This window comes from Typopeltis vanoorti, chromosome 21, assembly GCF_054136105.1.
Source record: "Typopeltis vanoorti isolate ZY-2024b chromosome 21, IOZ_Tvanoo_1.0, whole genome shotgun sequence".
Classification (NCBI taxonomy): Eukaryota; Metazoa; Arthropoda; class Arachnida; order Uropygi; family Thelyphonidae; genus Typopeltis; species Typopeltis vanoorti.
In genome coordinates, this window is record NC_143569.1 from 31,832,970 (window position 1) to 31,856,321 (window position 23,352).

Here is a 23,352-nt window from a genome sequence, read left to right on the forward strand (position 1 = left end):
TTTCATCTTCAAATTATTAACCCAAACTGTCGAAAAAAGAAACTCATTCTCCTTTCTTCAAGGCAAAAAGAAACAATTGGGATTGGATAACGAAATTTCTGCATAATAATTAGCACTATACTTTTTATAAATGCTCAAATGTTAATATGTCGACATACTGCTTTCCTCTTTTTAAGTAAATAGGTACTCCTCACCTCCTCAAAAAAAGTTAATCCATTCTACAGACATTTCTCAGTTTTCAAGATGAAAATCAGATGACCAAACAATCATTAAGTTACAGACCTGGATTATTATATTAAAAAGTAAATCATTTTGTGGAATTAACCATTTTTCATTGTCAGGGCATGACAACTTCTTCTGAACTGTGAACCACAGATATGAGGCAATGATCGGTGAGAAGAAAGCTTTTTAAAAGTATGCAACCTAAGCTTATAAAAAGAAGTAAAATTTCATTCTGATATTTTTATTATTTATGGAAATCTAGACAAGGAGAGAGTGTCTGATGACAGGAACGTATTGTGAACAAGAATCCAATAGTGCTAGGTGGTGGATGAATTCCATCGCCCTGTGGTGAAACCAGGAGACCGGGAGCTAGGTTATCCAACTCCCTTGGCCCACCCATGCTAATAATGTACTATTACAAACTTTCAGACGTGGAGAAACAATTACTATAAATAAAATAAAAACCGAACTCTAGCAAGAGGTATAATGAGGAAAAACCAGGTGGAATGAGAAGGTTAAGTATAAACATCCCAGCAACATTTTTTAAGAAAGTGTGTGAAAATTAATGTATTGAATCAGCCTCCGAGATAAAATGAATTCTATTTTAAAAAAAAAAAAATAACAAATATATAAGCCAACAAATATGAAAAAAAAATGAATATGAGAATAAATGAACATGATACCAACTCCTTGAAGTAAGCGGTAAAGAACTAGATAGGAATATTTAAAAAATTGAATTGAAAGATAAAAATATTGAAATAAAAAAGTGGTAGGGCCAACTTATATTAGAGATACTAATATAAGTATCATTAATGTACCTTTTTACTGAGAGATCGTTAAATAGATACACTACAACAGCGATATATGGCCTTTATTTTTTTCGAAATTCGTCACAATATCAAACTATTTGCTCATGACATTTTGGTAGATGATAGTGAGTTAAAAAGTCAAGTAAAAAATTAGTAACGCCTCCATCCCCTCAAGAAAATCACATTTCTTGCACTTCAGGAAATTCTTATGTGCAGAAGTTGGGCACAATTTGTTAAGAAATTGAAGCAGATAATAAATATTTCATATTTATTAAATAGATAATAAATTTTCACACATTCGTGTGTGAATGAATCTGGAATTGTAGATTCAATTCATATAAAAGATATACTATATAAACTGTTTATATAAATATAGACTATATGAAGTGTGTATGTGTGTGTGTGTGTGTGGGTGGGTGGGTGGGTGGGTGGGTGGGTGTGTATACAGAAGAAATACACTATATCTCTTCTACTCAAATCCTAATCCCTAATCTTTTATAAATTCCAAATTCTACCGATCTTGGAATACTGTTGTTATCGCGTTTGGGATGGTACACTTGGACCTTCCTGGGAATTCTTGATTGTATATATCACCCTTATCATCCCCCCCCTCTTTCTCTCACATAGATTCTATTCGGTCACTATAGATGCTCAGTTTCTGCATTGTGCACTTTTTATAAAAGTGCTTTCATGAGCGTTGCTTCGCCAGGTTGGCCATTGCTATCGTCGACATTTCCTATCGTAATGGAAATGAGCAGCCACTGGTCAACGTCCGTAATCCAAACATATCGAACCAACTTCTCATCTTTCTTTCTTCACTCCTTTCTGCCTGTGAAACAGCTTTCCGCATACTGTTTTTTCCAATGAATATAACGAATACAATCTCCCCCCCCTAGCTTTTCAAGAAACTCGTTATTATATTCCTTCTTTCTCCTTGCCCACAAACTGCACTGTTGTGTTATAAGTCTTGTGATTTCTCGTGTGTGGGATCAATATAAAATTTAAAAATGTTAGAGAAGAAAACGATTTTATTCCTTGTCTTCTGTAGTCCCTCAAAATCTTCTGATAAAAAATTGGGTGCAATAAAATTAGGAAAAATTAAAAACAACAAAAATAAATTTTAGTGTATGAATATGCTTATTTTATCACAGAAGACATCCCCGTGTAAATTGTCAGGTTGACAATTAAAATCAAAATTAAAGATATCTTCCTCGGGAGAGTCACACGGATCTTTTAGTATACGTAAAAGATGGAATTAATTGAACCAATTAAAGCTACTACTACTACTACTACCACCACCACCATGCAAATACGTTATGTTTGTTAACTGCATGTCATTTCCAGATGTCTCTGCTCTGTGGGAGAGAAAAATCCCGACAGTTGTTGAGAGGAATGAGATTAATCGGGTTATTCCTCGCTTCCTAGAAGAAATTAAAATCCGAGTCTTTCCAGCCTGGCTATATATATATATATATCTTGTACACAGTGAATATACTTGAATTGAGAAAGAATACCCTTTATTTGAAAATAAATATACGAATGCTATTTATAAGGTAAAAAATAAGCAAAATTGAATGTATCGGTATGAAGAAAAAGTTCACAAAATTAAGAGAAAATTTGTAACCGGATTTAAAAGTGGGTTTTGTTATACACTTTGATGATATAGGAGCCGACTTCTTACTACCGTAGGAAGGGAGCACATCCCTTAATCAGGAAGAAAAAAGAAATCCATCTCCATACTCCAACAATATATGTCATTCTATTTAGTTCAGACCACCAAACAGATACTTTCGACGCTGACAGGTGTCCTCGAAGCTAAAAGAAAAGAAAAAAAACTAGAAAAGATTACCACCATTAGCTCAGTATGAAAGAAACACCCAGCCTTTCTTACTCCAGCTACTTAGAGAGTGCAGCTTCTGAGAAAACAAGAAGGATCTTTTATTTTAGATTTAGGCTCCTTCCTAATATCTGGAAGTAATTAAGGTGGTTCTCATATATCTGTGGTCAAACTGGGGGGGGGGGGGAGTCAAAATTGAGGAGCGTAACACCCAGAAACTTCAGTAATGATTGTCCGTATATAAAATAAAATAAAATAAAATAAACATGGCAGAAGTGAAAATGTAATAAAAATTCGTTTAAAAAAAGGCACCAAAAGTCGAAATATGCTATGTTTTAATTAAATTATACAAACATTTTCAGAACGTTTTTTAACGTGATGTTTTCTGTTTGTTTTCAGCTAGCAGCGTAAAGATACAGCCATTTTCATTTCCTAGTAGGATGGCGGAAGGAGATGACATAAAAATAACTTGCAGTGTTACGAAAGGTGAAAAGCCACTTTCGTTTAAGTGGCTAAAAAATGGGGTACCGCTTGAAAATCACAAAAATGTAGAAATTGTTAGTATTGCCGATATATCTGCTATGAAAATCGGTCACTTGACTGGACAAGACAGTGGAAATTACACTTGCATAGCCGAGAATAAGGGAGGAACAGATGCTTTTTCTTCAGTGCTTATAGTCGAAGGTAGGTTTAATTTTGAGTGCTCCAATGGTTAAAGGTTTAATTAAGTTATATTTTCCTAATAATCGCTAGATTATTTTTAGATATAAATAATGAAAACAGACATAACAACATATTAATCCCGCAAAACCGTGTGCTGTTTAACTTGTATTTTATGTGCACCTAGTTGGTAACCTGTAATATATTTAGAGTATTATGGGCGTCAGCTGAGGATTTGATAATTCGGGAACTCTGATCTAGATAAAACATGACTTTTTAAGCCATTTCAGGCCTCCGGTAAACCGAATGGTAATCGCACACCGGACGAGGAAATTCGCCTCTCACCTAAAGACATTCCTAAATATACAAACTGCAGTGGGATTCGAACCAATAGCATATCAGTTGGAGAATGAAGAGAGCACCTCTATGCCAACGAGGCTTGTAATGAATCGGTTTTAAATTAATAAAAGTTATGTTGCGGTTTATTATTTGTAAACGCTATCACAGTTAAAAATAAATCTTACTTGTTATTAATTAATTACAGGAGGTAATATTTCGCAATGATTATTTCCTTATTCAATGGTTATACTAACAGCAAAGTTTAAATTATACAAAAAAAATTTCCTACAACAATAAGTCGATTTCTTCTTGCTGATCTCACCAAAGTTATCAATACAACGTTCTTTATTATGTTTGCGAACAGTTTAGATCATTGTCATTCTTAAATTATTCATTGTTGTTATTAATTTATTAAAAACGTATACGCATATTAAAGGTGCAAAACATAGGAGTATAATTGACACAGAAAATATGGGACTGCGTTCTTTGTATATTAAACTACATTAAATATTGATATGATTATTAACTTAACATAATTATTTTAAAGTACATTTAAGTAATTTATACATGATAAAGTATTAAATCAATATCAAATTATTAACCTTTAAATACTAAGATAGTTTTTAATAATATCGATTATGGACGAAGTTTTATATATGTTAGGAATTTCAGCCTAATCATTTTTGTACAAGCAAAATAGGTATGTAAAGAAGCTGAATGTTTATGTAAACGTTATCAGGATATCGGTAATTTAACTGCTTCTTTCTTTGGGGGAGATGTTCTAGAGTTATTATTTTTCAAGATATCTGCTGCTTTCATGCAGAGTGAGAGATAGATTTCACGGCTTTGGAGTATAATTAATATCACTAAGTTTATTGTTTAAGTAGAAAGTCGAGCTTCAAGCTTTTTTAATACTGCGCAACATTGAAAAATGCCAAAACGATATATACGTATCCGTTGCAGTGAAATTCCCTAGGGAGAAGTGCCATTCCTAAAGTTTTATATGGTTTGCATTGTAACTCCGATAGCTTATATTTTGATTCTTATACATCCGTTCAAAATGAGTGATTATCTAATAGTTGTAGTTGTTATCCAGTTCTAATGTTGTGTGATATTTTTTTTTAGAACTTGAAACGAGTGAGGTGTTTGAATTTAGTGGTGCAAATATTTCTTTCTGTTAACAGAATGCCATTAGATGCTAATTAATTTGTGAGTGCACATCGATAATTAAGATTGTTGACTGCCGGTTTCATATACAATAACGTTAACTAACACATGTAAAAATTCACATGCACAACAACAGAAGAGTTCCATATTTTTTCTTTTTTGCGATGTACTGCATGTACTTTATAATTATGAAAAAGATAATAATTTTGTCATTGAGGTAATCTTCACATAGAAAATATGTCGCAATACTTTACTTCATTATCAACTAGTTCAAAAATATTAAAGACGACAGAATATGAGGGAACGTTGAAGAATCACTTACCCAAAATGCATTTATGAGAAAAAGGTTGCACTCTATAATAATTAGAAACCTTAACTAAAGCTTAATAGTGAAAACCTCTAGAAGAAATCTTATTCCATGAGTATCTAAATGCTTGTACAACGGGAATCCTAACCGCAAGGAAGTATCGATTAGAGCATGAACCTCGTTTTGATCGAACTATATATATATATATACACAGTATGAAAATAAACTCAAGCACATTTACTCATACATAGTCTGTAAGTCCTGACGCTTGAAGCACGCTGCTTACTCCTGAAACATTTCTTTCAGCTCCACCTAAATGGATGAAAGAGCCTAAAGATGTAGAAGGGAGAGTTGGAGTGTCAGTAACTATAGACTGCCAAGCATCTGGTTATCCCGTTCCTCGAATTAGCTGGAGGAAGATCTCAGGTGAAAGCATTTCATGTAATTTTGTTAAATATATTTTTTTTTGTAATTTAATGAAATTCTCTTCATTGAATTTGCCAACATTTTATTCTTAAGAGTAAAACAGTGTTATGTAATTCTGCATTCTGACCTTAATTACAAAACATACAAATTAAAATTATTTTTCGTAGAATTTAGTATGTTTGACTTCCTGAATTATTCAGTCGAATCTAGTTTAGATTAAAATTATGGTTATCACTATAAGAATATTCTAAGTGTTTAAGTTTGATCAGGCTATTCCTCTTCTTCACATTCACTTAATCCTTATGGGATAAATATAGACCAAGATAACGATATCACTACTCATTTTCATAAGTGAAAGTGAGTAGTGATAGATGTAATAAAAACTTTGCAGATATTTGCATGCAAGTTGAGTTCTTCCCGTAGAGATAAAGTTGGTACATTTTTGGTTAGCTAAGGAACCAAAAAATGAATTCCCGTCACCGATACAAAAAAAAAAAAAAAAAAATTGAATTGAATTGAATTGCAAGCTTTCGAGACTTGATATTTCTTTTAAATAACTGTGATTTGTAATTCTCGATGAACATGAAAAATGGAAGATAGTTCCAAAAAGGTAAAATTACGTGAGCCTGGTCTGGATATATGAATTTCTGCTAGTTCTGCTCTTATTAGAATACTGAGAGAAAATATGAGGACTTTACTCGTACAGTGTCCATGAGAGTATAGACAAGGAGCAAAAGCAGCCCTTTAATAGAGTGGAATAAGTTAAATAAGAGAGGCATTAGGAGTTCTATAAGTTGTTTTGTTTTCAGAATTAAATCAAGGATTTTAAGGAGTTTTAGTTACACCATACCACTTATAGTACAGTACAATGTTTTAAAGGTATTTGATGAGAAACTGACTTGAGATTTGTACAGAATAAATACTTATTCGTGTAACCAGGAATTAAAGAGAGCACTTAGGAGTTCGAGAATGCACAGTCATGATGTATTTATATCGTGAAAGTTTAAAGGTTAATTAATGGTAATTTAGGAAGAGATATGTGTCTGAATGTATTTAACCAAACAAGAGATGAAGGCAAGCAGCATTTACTTTTTAGTTAGAGATTTTCGTTTAGTTTTGGTTGCCTGCGTACAGCATGATTGATTCAATGAAAAAGACGAAAAGAAATTTTGGCAATCAACAACTGTCCAGTCCATAGGCGTAATTTTATTTTCATGATTGACTGGGACGAGATGAAACCAGTTCTTTAACCACTGGACCAGAAAAAAAAGACCATTAGATGGATGCTTAGCAAGAGTGCCAAAACACAAATTTGACTGTACAAGTTGTGCGAGACAATACCCATCTAAGATCATCAGTGAAAATGATTCTCCTTAGAAAATGTTTATTGAGGTGTGGCATAATCGTTTGTAGGAGTTAGCAATAAAATATTGCTAACTCCTACAAACTATTTAAGAAAGGAAAAAAAAGGAAAGTGATCGAAATTCGCGCTAATTCATTTCAGATAGGAACTGCTTTAACATATTCAAGGTCTAAAAATATGAAGCACTTTGAGATATAGATAATAAAGTTGAATAAAAATAATATAAAATAATATCGAAGTTCGGTTGCAGTTTGTTGCATTGAAATATACAAATCATAACTTTGTTTATGATTTTAAGATATAGACAGTATAACGCGCTATCAATATCTACAATATATAATAATAAATAATTAAAATAATTATAAAATTATAATTAAAAAATAACTAAAATAATTTTCTTTTGCTTGCGTGTTTTGAAAAGGACTCCACTGCTCTCTATGACTTTAAACTACTTAGACCTGAATATGACTTCTGAAGGATCATATTTTAAACCTTCAGTTCATAAAAGTGCAACTTCCTGGCAGCTGTTTTGCTGTAACGAGGAAGCGAGATACTTCCTCAGTAAGTCAAAAAAACTTCGTCTTCGTCTTCAAGGTTAACAGCTCTCTATAATCAGCAATATCAGATTTTCAGACTGGAAGCCTAGATAATTTCAAAACTCATTTTTTGAATATAGCACAAATGTTCGAAACAGTTTCAAGATTATGGCATTAAGCTAATGAAAAAATTTGGGTTCAGTCCAGTGGGCAAACTCACTTGGTCGGTAATATTTTATGAAACGTATGAACTAGAATACACCTGTTAATGTTATGCCATCTTCAATCTCGTTTAATGCTTCCTTCCTTCTTACAAATAAGTATTAGAGTATGAAACTTGTGAGAAATTAAGAATTATAAACACGTTAGCATAAGAATATTTTAATATTTGCTTAAATATTTCAGTCTGAAATTACAAGGTGAAATACAAGCAATTGATCATTCAAAAGTAGAACGAGCCGCGTGATGTTACATTGGGGCATAAGCATTAAAGAGAGGTAAATTTAATCAGAGTGATGAATAAATTATAGGTATTACACAATTTCATATACCAATCTTAATTTATAAATTCAATTAAAGAGAACATTATACTAATGTCTGAATTATAAGGTCTCAATTAAATATATATATATATATTTAGTTCGTTATCCGGATTAAACTTTCCCATATTTTTGACAAGGATATACAATCATTTCGATTCAAGTTAGGGCGTTGAAGTAAAGCTATTCTATTCTTTTCGCAAGAATAGAATTGTGAGAAATTCTCGACTTTCATATAGGAATTTTAAATAGACGTTATTTCTTTAAGAATATATTCATTCCATAAAGCATTTATGTTACGAGAGTCTTCCTCATTAATTTTTAATTTAATTCACTGAGAGTAAAAAATAAAAATAAAAATAAAATAACTGAACAATAAAGCCATATGGCTTTTCTGCAGAGTTTTATGTAATTCTACTTCTAAAAAAAATTTTTAAAAATGTTCCATTAAATTACGAATCCTCATTCAAAAAACATTTCGTTCTGGTTTATACATCTTCATTCAAGCTTACAGAGCTTGATATGCGCAAAGTTAATAAGAACTTCTCCTCCTATTGAGAATGCATATAGCCATTCGGCATGCTTCCCATTATCAAACCGGTTTTGTAAAATCTACTTTCATATTTTATAGACTAGGAAGAACTGTTTTACCTGGAGGTGGTTCAACAATGTTTCGTAGCATTTTTTTCGACTGCGATGTGCTACATATGCAAAAGGTGTTGTTGTTGCACGTTAGATATATGATGCATTCTTTATTGAAGCATGAGAATCTTTTTAACCTTTGGTTCGTATTTCTTTTTCTTATTCCCATTCAATTCATTTAATAAAATTAGGAAGTATCAAGAATAAAAGTTTCGTGAATGAAAAAAGATCTAGCACTATGAAATAAATGAACGTGTTGTATGTCTGTGGTTTGGTCTTGCTCTTTTGTGTTTGTTAACTGTGTGTTCTGCGTGTAGTTTGAGGTATGAAGAGCCATTGCAACTTCTTGTAAGACTGGCTTCCTTATCTTCAACTAAAAAGCCCCTATAAAAAATTTCTTACGTTCTAACTGGGATTTAAACGTCTCTTTCCATTTGAAGAGCAGGAAAAAAATCTTAATACATTTACATTTAATTAATTACATTAATTAAATGCAAATTAAGATAGTATGGAAATTTAATTTTCTATATAATAAAAACGGCTATCGTACAAAATGATCTTATGTTTTAATTAATTTGACCGAATATTCTTTATAAAGCTAAGTTCACCCTTCTGTTAATGTGTAACTTCTATTATTCTTCAATTAAAGTAATTCATATAAAATTTACATTCTGAATATCTTCCCCATTAGATCATTCAAGTTACCCCAATTCTCCTGAATTAAAAATCAAACATGACGTGTTGGCCAATGGATCCCTTGTTATCTTATCCCTCCAGCCGGAAGATAACGGTATTTACATATGCGAAGCTCAAAATGGAATCGGTCAGAGGTTTGAAAAAACTATAACTATTAGGGTACTTGGTAAGTTTAAAATTCATAAGATTTTTTATTAAAGGTACGTAATTTCTTATTTCATAATTTACTGTGACAATTTAATTATCCGTCATGTTGAACAGTTAAGTTCATTATGTCTTCTTTTTTGTAGCCAAGATGTAATTGCTCGAGAAATAAACGATTATAATACATAATGAGTGTCGAGTGTTTCTTTTTTATTATTGATATAGCGTTATCATTGTTTTATTATTGATAACACATCTGGTCGCTTTCAGTAATATTTATCGCTATATATTTGTATTTTTCAATTTCTGTGATCTCCCTATAGATGTCGCTATCTCTTAAATGTTGAATATTTTCTGGAATAATATGAATTTCTCTCACAATGTGGCGCTGCATTTCCAGGGACTGTGAGCCATTTTACTGTTCCCTTTATCCTCCATGTGTCAATGTTTCAAGCAAGATATTTTTGTTGTAGAAATAAGTGTTGATTTCATCATCTTCATAGATATCTAAGATCATGTGTTACGAGAATTACCTTCTGCATCATCGAACTTATGTCGAGGTTTAGGTATGCTACTTCCAATCTAAGGAATAATACCCATTCTCATACTACTACAGAGGAAGATTGCAAGCCATCAAAATGATCGGAAGAAAACTTTCCATCATCGTCGCTATGGAATACATTCTCACTGCTCTTGGAGGTGAGTAATACAATTGAATCTTTTAGTAGTTTAACGTAGCCATAATATTTCACTGTTTTTTTATAATTCCTGTGTTACATAAAGCAGCATTATTATTACAGTAGCAATTTAATGATAACAAGATATTTTAGCCATTTATAATGGTTCTTCCATAGTTGATTTGGAACTAATCTCATAAAAATTTATTTTCTTCATAGAAACAAGATAACATTTGAGATGTTTGCTTTATGTAATAATGAGTGTAGTTTTATCTGCATTATCATAATTGCAAAGTGTAACGTTTATGAAAAAAGTCCATCCATACGCCGATAGAGGGCACTGCACTTTTTTTTTTATTTTAAGCAACAATATGTACGGAATATGTGATCGCATGTATAAACATTTTAAAAGATTTTCTGAGTGATTTTAGTAATCTTTGAGGGACAAAAATGACCACCAACGATGTGGTGTCGTTGAATGTATATGTGATTTTCCTTTTCACAAAATATCTCCTTCGAATTTTCGAAAATCAGTCCAGAGGAATCTCTGTTTATTTCCATTAACAGCTGTGATATACAATTTCTTGTAATAAACAAGAGCAGGAAGGGTTACATTTAAAAAAAAAGTACTTTAGTCCAATTAATTAATTGGTATGACAGATTTAGTACGAAATCAGCAATAAAATGAAAAAAGTGTGAATATAGGCAGGGGGGGAAAGAAACCATCAGCTGCATTATATATGGAGTCTGTAGAGTTACAAGGCAGTTTTAGTCTATTTAAACACAGGCTTGTGAAGATAGCGATGTAGATATGGATAATAAAGTAAAAAATACTAGTATGGTGGGGATGTAGTTGAATAAATGCATATGTATACAACAAGAGAGAGAGAGAGAAATCGTTCAAAAACGAATTACAAAAGCTACAATAGTGTTCAGACCAAATTTAGCCTGTTGGTTATAATTCATGATTAGAAATAAAACAGTTAATCAAAGATTGAAACCCACAGGTTCGAGAATTCTGAGGAAAATTAGGTGAGGGTATTGATGGAATCAGTGGCAAGATCATATTATTAAAACACTTGATGTTATTCATATTCGAGAGTTTATAAGCACAGATGTTCTATGCTTATATGGAATAACAAAATGTCAGACTAGATTTAGAAAGCTCAGGAATTTGAAGCAAAAGAAGAGAGAGAACCAAAATATAAATGGATTAATGTGGTTCGAGTTCACTTGATAAGAAAATTATTCAGAGAAAACTACTAATGAAATATTATATCATATCAGTCTACTATTAATATTAATATAATGATAAGATAATAAATAGTTTCACAGTATCTTGTACACCAGCGGAGGATATAACCAGACAGTAGTGAGAATGGTGATGAATTTGATGATAATGATGGGAAAAACAATTCAAGTTTAATTAATTTTATGTTTGAAGTTTTTCCTTCATATCCCAGTGACACTGTGTAGGTGAGGGTGAAAAGCTACAACATAACTGAAAAAAAGTCACTTATTAATTAATATTACATTCCAGAATTCATTTATGATAAATGTTATCGAAAGAAGTATGATACTGAAATTATAAATTCAGAATTGCATTCAACGAAATTGATGTTTAAATTCTTGTACAAATTTCATTATGCAAAATGTCTCAACAAGCTCATGCAGTCACTCTGTTCACTAAAAAGAATAAACGACGCACAAATCCCGCCTTGGGCAAGAATCTTTATCTAAGCCAATTTCAATGGAAGTTGAATTAACTAGTCTAAATATTGTGTAATTTTCCTTCTTCTGGAAATTTGGATGTTTCATCCTACGAAACAAATAGTCCAACCTAATATATACATAAGACAAGTAATATATATCCTAATCCTAGGGATAAACCCCCTACAAGTGCATTTAATCATCTCTCTGGGGGTATCACATGTGTGTGTGTAGTGAGGGGGGGGGGGGTCCTAGGCACAAACGGTTACTAATTACAAAATATAAATTGAATAAGAAATTATTTAAATTGAATCAGAAATTGTTACTCTTGCGAAAACTGACTCTCTGAAAAATGACTACTTACATTTCGCAATGCTGCCTTCCTTCTTTTCAGATAATTAGTTCACAAAGGGGATGTACATTGATCAAACGATCTCAGATTCTGGTCAAGTTCCTATTGTCAAATCTGACACGTTAGCAAAATTTTCACACTTTCTTCTCCCTACGGCCACATTCTTCATTGCGGGTTGAATGGATATTAATTGAAATTGTGTGCTTATGATATCCCATTTAATGTGTTATTCTACCTCGAGACCCTGCTAATGAATGGGATGTGGTTTCTTTTCTGTATTTTTAGTTTTATGTTGCATTTCATTGATTCATCGTCTTTAAACTATACTTTATTATCTTCCAGTAATATTCAATAATTATCAGCAGGTTAAATTATTTTTATTATTTTAATTTTTGGGCCAGAAATTCTCTTGCTACTTGAGATTTCTCAAATGGAAAGAAATCCGTTGATTTTTTTTTTATTTTGCCATTCATATTCGAATGGAACTTAGCTGATGTACAGTAATAAGTACTAGTGTTCTAAATTTCGAGAAAAGCTCTTTTGGGATAGGACTTATCTGATAGAACACTATTAAGATTTTTTGACAGACCTCTTCTGATAGTTCGATGTCGAACATGTAGTATTCCAACAGATTTTTTCTTCTGTATTCTGATGATTTAATTGAGGATTTTAAATAAAGTTGACCTCCTTCCTGAGCCTCAGTCGTCATTTAATTAAGCTATTTGCATGCGTAATTATTTATAATTGTTTTTGAATTATTTGTCTTTTGTTATTTCCTAAGATGAAATTTAAAAAGCAATATGAAAATATTTTTTCATGAATTGTTAGCATTTTAAAGCTTGTTAATAAACTTCATTAACTATATTGGTATTTATTCTTTATTCTAATTATGTGTTTTCATCTTCTTACTTTACTCGTTCGGTGTAATAGTTTGTCTGATCACGTCAATTATTTGTGTATATATTTAATGATTATCATATTAATTTAAGGAAGAATCTTATATTTTTGATGTCACTCCCACACGCGAGATGTAGCAGGACCTGTAGCAAACAAATGTCGTGTGTGAGCTGGAGTCAGGAGCAGAATAATCTGTTGATATTAATTCTAAAACAGTTATAATACGACTGGAAGCAGCAGGTTCGACAAATGTTCAGTAAATACTCGACTGTAAAGAGATGTTGGGTAGCTGTTACTTGTGTTTCTCTAGATTTGGCAGAAATGGGAGGCATAGCGGTGCTAGTTTTGCTGACCAGCTGGCCACGAAAGTATCTGTAGATGAGACACAGTGCAGAAACTGATCTTCCATGACACAGCGACTGAACAGAATCTGTAAGAGAGAGATGTAAATAAGCAATCAATCCGTCCTTTTTTTTTTCGAAGTGTCAAGATTAACCTTGTTCGAACATAAATACCATCTTGAGCGAAAAAGCTTACCATGTGTTTTGGAATCTGACGAAGCTACAATAGTGACATTACCAGGAAAGTTTTGGAATAAGTCAGTCTGAGAAGAATGATATGGTCTGGACTGTTCATCTGAGCATTTTCAAAAGTAAGTAGAGAAGATCTAAGATCTTTTTTACGTGAAAATGAACAAATTGTGTTTTGGAAACATTAAAGGTGACTAACCTTTGCAAGGCTTGTCATATAAGTGGAATAAGTGGAGAGTGCTGTCATTAGCAAAAACTATGAAGGTGTTTGAAATCAAAGAGAGCAGGTCGTTTGTGTAAATCAGGAAGAGTGTATGTAAAATGACAGAGCCGTAAGGGACACCTGCATTAACAGGAAAAATCTAAAGAGAGAATATCTTCCAGCATTCCATGAAGATAGATCTAAGAGAAAACAGGCAATGTAATTACAAAGGAAGGAAGGAAGGAAAGAAGATATTCCATATCTGCATGCAGTTTAATAGCACTTTGGCTTATGTGTTTTAAATCTATATGTGCTCGAAGTGTTCATCCCAGTTTTATGGATTTTATAACTGAAACATAAATTGTACGGAATGGATAAAACGTGATTCTTAGATTTCTGTAGTCGTTACAGTAATAGTTATGTGGTGGGTCTTCGAAACAATAGTTAGAATTTTATGAGAATGAGGAAAAAAGAGGCGCTGTATTACTAGTATTAATTGTTAATTTCAAGTGACTGCAATAGAATACAAGTCTATGAAAGACTAGTATTCTATTGTAGTCGATGTATAATGTTGGTGAAAATGTACTTGATAAATAAAGTGATATTTGCAGTCCTTTCAGTATATTACTTGGTGACTAGTCATTTCGTTTGTACTGTATAAAGGAAATAAATGATGAAGTCTATTTAGAAATCCCATCCCATCTATTCATTGAACATCATCAGATGCCATATACTCAGATGCTCAGTGATGTTCAGTTAACTGATCTTCAGCTGTCTGAAAATCAGTCACTCCAGGCAAGGATGGATAGATATTCATCCATCACTGACGTTCTCCCCTTACTCTTTTTCCATGAACTTTGCCTTCTCTTACTGTTTTGAGACGCCAGGAACCTTTATCTGGTCTATTTCGACTAAAGGTGAGTTAGCCAGTCTCATACGGAGGTAGAAAGTTTTTTCACTAGGAAACTAGGGTTTTTCGCCCCCCCCCCAGAATAGGCAAACCAGCCCCGTGAACACACATGGATTACAGGCATGAATACATCCCAGCCCCGACCCGGAATAAAATTGGGGGATGGGGAAAGCAATGGTGAACTACCGTGTAAAAATCTCACCAGAAATACTTTGTGGGCAATGCTTACAAAATCACTTACGGTCGGAAACGACTGAAAGGGAAAAACCAGGTACTGCTTTGGGAAGTCTTCCTCCCATCCTTTCACTGTGTCCAAAGTATTTCATCTTTTTTCTGTTAATATCCTTAAGGAGCCTTAAAGTTCTGCCGATCCTTTCTATCGCCCATCCGTTTGTCTGCCTTTCAGTACATATTCTTAACAGCCTTCTCTTACACCACAACTCAAAAGCAGCTGCATTAAAAAAATTCTCAACTTTGGGAAGTCTTCCTCCCATCCTTTTAATGTGTCCAAAGTATTTCATCTTTTTTCTTTAGGTTCCAAGTCTCACGTCCATAAGTCGCTATTGGAAAATACAGCTGCATTAAAAAAATTCTCAACTCTGAATTCTCAACACTGAAATAACAGTGTATAATTCAATATCTTAAGCATTGATTTTACAGATTTAAGACTAAAAATAATATATTAATTTTCATTCCTTGTATTTATAGTATACACAACTGTTGTTTATAAGATTAAGAAACCTGTGCTTTTGCGACTGTGATAGATGCATGTGTAAAATACCTACTGCTTTTTTTATTTAGATGAAATGTATTTCCTTTATTGGGTCTTTCAGTTCATGAAGTAGAAAGAAGCTGTTAGGTACGTTGATCCTCTTTTGTGTTTTCGTTATATTTCGATGCTTGTAATTCTGTTTTCTACGCTAGAGGTAAATGCGACCTCCTGCTGTTCAAGAAGTGTGATACAATGCTATTGATAATTTGCTTATGGCAATTGGACCTTTACTTCTGAAGATAAATAATAGTTGTTTATGCCCAGTGCAGGCTAATCCAGATTATTGTTAGTTTAGCGTAATTAGGTTTTGAAAATATGATTGGTATTCTTTCCATTTCTCATTTTCACATTTTGGAAAGATAAATTTAATCATTGTATAAAATCTATTAAATATTCTTATTCCAATTTCTGGTTCCTGGTCTATTACTCATTTCTCAAAATTTCTTAAAGCAAACCATCAAATGTATTGTGTAATTTATTCGCTATGCAAATTAATACATGTAGAATGCACACAATGTATATAATATTCAGAACTTTTTTCTATTTTTTATGGGGTGGAACCCATTCACGAGAGGTAGGTCAACCTATAGTATGCTAGTACCGTGGATGGCAATATATACAAATAATAGTTCTTAGTATTCTGATTTCATCACTTTGTCATCCAAAGCAGGCCACAATTAAATACTACTGAATGTTCTTTCCTCCCCTACATTAATTTTGTGACCTTGCCTATGCGCTCACATGGCTTTTCTGTAATTTCTATAATGAGACACACACACATGTGTGTGCGTGTATACGCAAACACACAAGCGTTATGCTTTTAGAGAAGCTTATAGTATTATTCAGTTAAATCATCTTCAGACAGGTTTGCAAAAGTTTTACTACAACAACAGAATTATATTTCTATGTCCGGAACTAGTGCGACTTTCTAGTCCAGCTTGTTCCGAATTTCGAATGTTTCGACTGTACGTGTTGCAATGAAATTTCATATACTTTTTATGCACTTCTTTATACATTGTCAGCTTTTTCTTTCAGGAATACCAGAAATTCAACCATTTTCATTTCCTCAGAGGCTTCGAGAAGGAGCAAGTACAAAGGTCATTTGCAGCATTCTGCATGGCGAAAAGCCAGTACAATTTCACTGGTTGAAAGATGGCAAGCATTTGAATGGAGGAGATGGAAATAAGAAAGTGTCTGCAGTAGAAGACATTTCACTTCTGGTGATTGATCCAGTTAGCGGGAAAGATTCTGGAAATTATACTTGTACTGCGAGAAATGCAGCGGGATCCTCCCAGTTTACAGCTATCATGGTGGTGGAAGGTGAGTTTATATCAACAAATAATACATTTTGTCATCTCTGGTAATAATAAATTCGTTAGAGTGCATAGCTCAGTTGTTGAACAGGCTTAGATTTGTGATAATGTAGTAAGTGATAGCAATTTTATATTTTATTAACTGCTTTATTTATTAATGGTGAATTCAATACCGTTATTGTACCTGTGAATTCATCTACTCAATTCGCAGCCCTACGTATAAACAGTATTAAATAAAAGTGTCTATAATATACTTTTCAGAAAACATAAGTACTCTTAGAACGTTTCAAAATAAACATTTAGCGGCAAAGTTTTCATAAAATTTCTAATAGATATTATATTTTGTGACCTTCACAATAAACAATTAGAGGCAAATTTTTTAAACTTCTAATATATATTATACTCTTATGAAATAGAACTTTCGCAATAAACATTTGCAGGCAAAATTTTCATGAACTTTCTTATATTAGTACTCTTATGAAATAGAATCTTCAGAATAATCATTAAAGGAAAAATTTCATAAAGCCATAATAGATATTTCTACTCATAATCATGAAATGGAATCTTCAGAATAATCATTTAGAAAAATTTTAATAAAACTTTTAAATAGATATTAGTACTCTTATGAAATAGACCCTTCAAAATAAGCATACAGGGCGAAATTTTCTAAAATTTCTAATATATATTATGCTCTTATGAAAAAGAACTTTCACAATAAACATTTAGAACAAAATTTTCGAAAACTTCTTAGTACTTTTATGAAATTAAACTTGCAAATATAAGCATTTAGAGGCAAAATTTTAGTGGTGTTGATATGAATCACACCAATACCACATTCATTAAAAAGACTAATTTTTATGCCATGTAAATATTTGCTAGAGTTACATAACCTTTATCTCAACAACCATTAATTTTGTGATACTAGTATACAAAATATATATACTAGTATACAATTCAGTTAACAAAAAAAGTGCATCACAACAAATGAATCTTGAACTGCTTTTGTCTACTGTAGGCATATAATTTTGTTTAGCCTAATTTTGCCAAAAGTAATTCCATATTAAAAGGAAAACTGAGATGACCGATTTTAGTAAAGATTCTAAAAAAAGAGCGAAATTATTATCGTTTCGAGTATTTGCTTCACATTCCCCTCCCCTTTGGGGGGGGGGGGGAATGACAACATTTCGTAGAGGTTCAAAATATTAATAATTAAATTCACAGAACAGGTTTACTGTTTACATTTACGTTCGTTTTTATCATGGCAGAATTACTGCATTATATAATTTTGAACCGTTTTTTTTTTCTAATTTCGTCCATTCAAGTGTTTCAATTAAGATGAAAATTTAAATTCCTTAAAAATTTCTCATATGGTTTGCAAGTACCGAATTTCAATAAAATATGTCGAGTCAGAGCTAACGAATAATATTTTGCGAAAGACATCCAGAAACAGAAATGTTCACTTACAAACATTACAAACTTACAATAAGCTGACAAATTAAAAACATACAATAAACTGACAAATTACAAACTTACAATAAGCTGACAAATAACAGTACTTAACTTCTCAATACTGAAATGCCATTGTTTAGATTAGGTGTATTGTTGAAACCTCATTTTGTTTCATTATCCCGTATATACTTTACAAGGACTGGTTTTAGAACGATTGAAACATTGAAAACGATAATGAAAACTATAATATTAGTAACAACTTATAAAATGGCGAAAATTTTTAACGCTTTTCTTTTTAATTAACAAGACAGAAAATTAATGTTATCTTTGATACGATATGTAATCTTACTAGAAATCTTCAACTTTCTCTCTCTCTCTCAGTAGCTCCATATCAACGTGTTTATTTAACAAATATAATAATATGTAATGATTCGAAAGTTACTGATCAATATATGCATGTATCGTCACTGCTAACAGGCTAGTTCGAGACTTCGATTGATTTCCATAGATGTTTCAGGTGTATGTAATTTTTCGTGCAATAATAAATAAATAAATAAGCAGTTAGCGTTAATTTTGCATTTATCTGTGTGTTTAGTACGATGAAGGAATAAGAATGTTAACTGCATCTAATTCTTGTGCTATTATAATAAGAAATTAGGTTTTTTAATGATTTTACTATGCTGTAGTGTATTAACTTTGGGATATTTATGAAGTAACTAATCTTCTAGCTATTATCTATTAATCTCTGATTATCATGGGTGAACGCAAAGCTTTTTATTAATGGGAAGACTTAATGATTTTATTGCTTAACACAGTTTACCTTAAAATGTGTAAAGATTGAAATATCGTTGATATTTTAATCTTCACGCTTAGTTTTCGGCACACAATCTAGAAAACCAAACAAACAGATGTAAATCAATGACTTTAACTTAAACAGATAATTATTTTTATGAATAAAACTTATATTATCCATGAGAAAAGGGAATCCACTATGCAGATAAAATATCTTAACCTTCTAATTTAGTTATTTGATTTACTGATTTGCTTGTTCTAGAATTTTATTCGAAAACATTTTCTTTATTTAATCAAGACGTCAATGAGACTGCATTTTGAAAGTGATTTTTCACGCAAAGTGAGTCATGTCATAAAATAATTGACATTCTAATTAACGAATGACATTATTATTATAATAAAGTACTATAATGTCATTCGTTAATTAGAATGTATTTTACGACATGACGTGTCTTATTTATGAGATCAGGATTAACAGTTAGGTTAAATTTAATGTAGAAACTAATGTTTATTCTAAGTAAAATATAGAATGAAATATAATATGATGTATGAAGTGAACGATGATTTTGGAGTACTTGTTTTCCTTTTGACTGTGTTACACTTTTTCAGCTGCTCCGAGGTGGATTTCGATGCCAGAAGATGTTACTAGTCATGTTGGAGAAACAGCCCATATGATATGCAGAGCAGCAGGCTATCCACCTCCCAATATTAGTTGGCACAAACTGGAAGGTGAGTGCAATACAGTTTACTTTCAGATGAGCAGTGTATTCTCTTGCGTAATATAATTATCATATACAAATAAAGTTTACTTTACAAAAAATCTATAAAATTATTGAATATTTTATTATATATTTTAGTAAATCCACCTAGTTTATTTTTATAAATTTCATCAAGTTTATCTTATTTTGCAATGTGTAGAGCAGATTGGTTAATTGAGCAAAAGGCATTTAATAAAATATTTTACGCCTTTCTGGAAACATATATGTCATGATTTTATCACATGTTATAAATCCGCTTTGATATCGTTAAAAAAATACAATCTGCTAATCCATACTCCTGCTAGTATTCACTCTCTTTGGTATTGTAAGTTTAATCATTGTAAATTTACTAGTTCAGTAATTTCAAGTTCTTTCAATTGTTAAATTTTTAAAATGCTATGGTACGAATTACCCAGTCCTGCATTTTAAGAATATTCAATGGGTGTAACATTCACATAACCAATGGTAACGGCTGTACAAAACACTGTGGAGAGAAAAATCTGTTTGTAATTTATAGTTTTAAATAGGCATAGAAGAGGGGATCTTTGAAGATAAAATAAGATCTTTTTTTTTCTGTTAGCATGAAATAAGGTGATAATATTTCCAGGTTAAAGATATTGTAGATACCTTCCTATCATATTATCACCATTATCCTAAGATCCTTAATTTATGTACAACTTAAACTCTAGGAGATATCTTACCATTTAAAGGTAGATCAGGAACCTTTTAAGTAACACATGTATGGTAATAATGGGTTGTTTTCATAACTCTATAAAAAGATGATGAAATGAGGAAAAGGTATCACCTGTCTCGAGAATATCATTCGAATAACCGTCAGATAAAAATCTAAAATGTTCTTTCTCTGTTAGATATTAGCATGTCAACTGTAAAGACATTTATTTAAAATTATATAGTTTTGTCTTCTTTTTTTTCTGAATTAAATTTAAGTTAGTTTTTATTTTGTCTGTATCTGATTTCATTGGCATGAGTTAAAAATATCGCCAAGAAAGATGAAACCTGTATGTGTCGAAATAAAGTAAAGGCTAAATCATGTATGCCCACAGAATAAAAGAGCGAAGTCTGATTTCGATTATCTACATGCTGCATTATATAACGAGTACTTAAGACAAAAATGGAGCTCAATAACAATAAAGTTTTCAGTATCGAATTTGATTACCAAATATCAATATTGAATAATTAGCGGGTCATCGAGGTTAGCCGAGTGGCTATGCGCTTCGCAACCATGTGCTTGGGGAAGGAGTGTCCTGGGCTCGATTCTCGTCGCCGACTTGAGGAGCTGAAGGATCTTTCTCACCCATAGCCAAGTTAGCCGGTCTTTGGCGTGGACACTAGGGTCCCAGTTTATTTGGGGTTTTTCATCCCGCAAGCAGACAAACCGGCCTCGTGAACACACGCTGCTACAGTCAAAAATACAATTCCTTCTCCCCCCCCCTCAGCGACAGGCCGGCTGGGGTGGGTTGTACTAACAAAGTCGTATCTATGTAACACGCGGACTCTGCAATGGAAGCGGGAAAAACGCGCAGAGGAAGAAGAAGAATATGGAATAATTAGCATAATCCTAAAACTTAACGGTAGTGTTACGGTGATAAAAATTGTTCTACGATATTAATAACAAAAAATAAATTATTTAAAAAAATATTTAAAGTGCTCATATCAATATCATCAAATTATAACGTGATATAACAACATGTTATTTGTTGTTACATGATTTATTGTTTTTTTCATAAGCTATTTTGTGCAATAACATACCATGATTTTTTTTTTGTTCTGGGTATAAAATTACATGAAAATTTTGTATATTTATAGGAAAAAAAGATATTTAGTTAAATATACTGAATCAAGAAAAAACAACTTCCTGAAATATGTGTGTGTACACGTGTGTGTGTTCCAGAAAAAAAGTTTTATTTTCCACAAGAACACAAGGAATTTCTCTGCGCCTTTTCAAGCGACAGATGATATCTTGTTCAAGTGTGCAGTGCGTTTTTCCTTTCAGAAAAGATTGTTTTTTGTCCTCGCAAAATAAAATTTGAATGGGTCTAAATGCAACAGACCTGAATACAGAAATATGAACAGGCACGTGGCTAACAACCTTTATTCTATCGATAACATCTGCTGTTACAAAACCAGCATCATATTATGTTGGCAGTAGAGTCTTCAAAGTCTCTCGCTGCACTTATTAGAGCAAGATAATTATTTGTCGTGTGATGGACAAACTTTATATTGGATTTATTTAGAACTCTCATTAAGGAATATTATAGTGAAAATTATCATTTGTAAAATCCTAACTGTTTTAAAATTCATAAATGTTTAAAAACATTTTATCTTTAAGTTTATTTTATGTGTATTTTAAAATCACAATATTTGATTAATATTGTGATTTTTCTAAATTTATTTTTAAATGTATTTCATCTCTTCTAGGATCCCTAGACAAGAAGGAAGTTACCCTTCCTTTAGATGCTAGATTAGTGATTAGTAATAATGGTAGTTTACTTATTCCTGTGCTAAAAGAAGAAGATGAAGGCACGTATGTATGTAGAGCGACAAATGGGGTTGGTGAAGGATTATATAAAGCAGTTACTGTCTCTGTGAACGGTAAGGTCTCAGATTGGATGTAATGATTTATAAATGTAACCAATAAATTGTTCTAAAACATTTTGCGATTTCATAAGTGTCATACGGCTTATTCACAAACAGAAATGTCTTAAACTAATGCAGCAGATACAAAATACTAGTGCATAAATGGGAATACACACCTATTTATATTTCATCTTTTTTCTTCTTCTGTTTTAACTATCCCATACTTAACACATTTATATAGTCATTAGTAATTACATTTGAAGAATTTTCAGATTTAAATGACCATGTTTACCATGTTGAACTGTCCTCGAATGTTGATATCTCATTACTAGCCTATTTATAAACCAAATGATTTAACACTTTAAACCATACTTGATCATTTCCATAGATTAGCCACTATACATGAGCAGTATCGCAACTCGAATACTTGAGAGAGCTGAGGTCGTGAGAGAAATTTTTCTCCCGCGACCTCTATTTACTGCAGTTTGTCAGTCATGAGTAATTTATAATCATTTATATTTATATATGGAATACTTAATGACATAAATATCATAACTTAAATCAAATATTACAAATATGTTTAAATAATTGTGCTCAACTGAATGTGGTTTGCATAACGCATGAGGATATCTGATGTCCTCGAGTGCCACACACAAAAAAGAAAGTGGTGATGAAAAAAATATAAAAAAAATTTCATCTTGAACA

The 23,352-nt window shown here is 32.0% G+C and overlaps 2 protein-coding genes across 2 annotated transcripts in view; both read left to right on the top strand.

The window, feature by feature from the left end:
- Positions 1 to 9,844, top strand: part of LOC150094712 (hemicentin-1-like) — a 45,862-nt gene extending 36,018 nt beyond the window's left edge. The window contains exons 14-17 of the mRNA XM_090411644.1: positions 3,268 to 3,552; positions 5,648 to 5,767; positions 9,539 to 9,709; positions 9,834 to 9,844. Coding sequence (XP_090267770.1) covers positions 3,268 to 3,552; positions 5,648 to 5,767; positions 9,539 to 9,709; positions 9,834 to 9,844 — 587 coding nt within the window. The remainder of the gene's footprint in view (positions 1 to 3,267; positions 3,553 to 5,647; positions 5,768 to 9,538; positions 9,710 to 9,833) is intronic.
- A 481-nt stretch (positions 9,845 to 10,325) lies between these two features.
- Positions 10,326 to 23,352, top strand: part of LOC150094713 (cell adhesion molecule Dscam1-like) — a 34,347-nt gene continuing 21,320 nt past the window's right edge. The window contains exons 1-4 of the mRNA XM_090411646.1: positions 10,326 to 10,386; positions 16,773 to 17,057; positions 19,901 to 20,020; positions 22,489 to 22,662. Coding sequence (XP_090267772.1) covers positions 10,326 to 10,386; positions 16,773 to 17,057; positions 19,901 to 20,020; positions 22,489 to 22,662 — 640 coding nt within the window. The remainder of the gene's footprint in view (positions 10,387 to 16,772; positions 17,058 to 19,900; positions 20,021 to 22,488; positions 22,663 to 23,352) is intronic.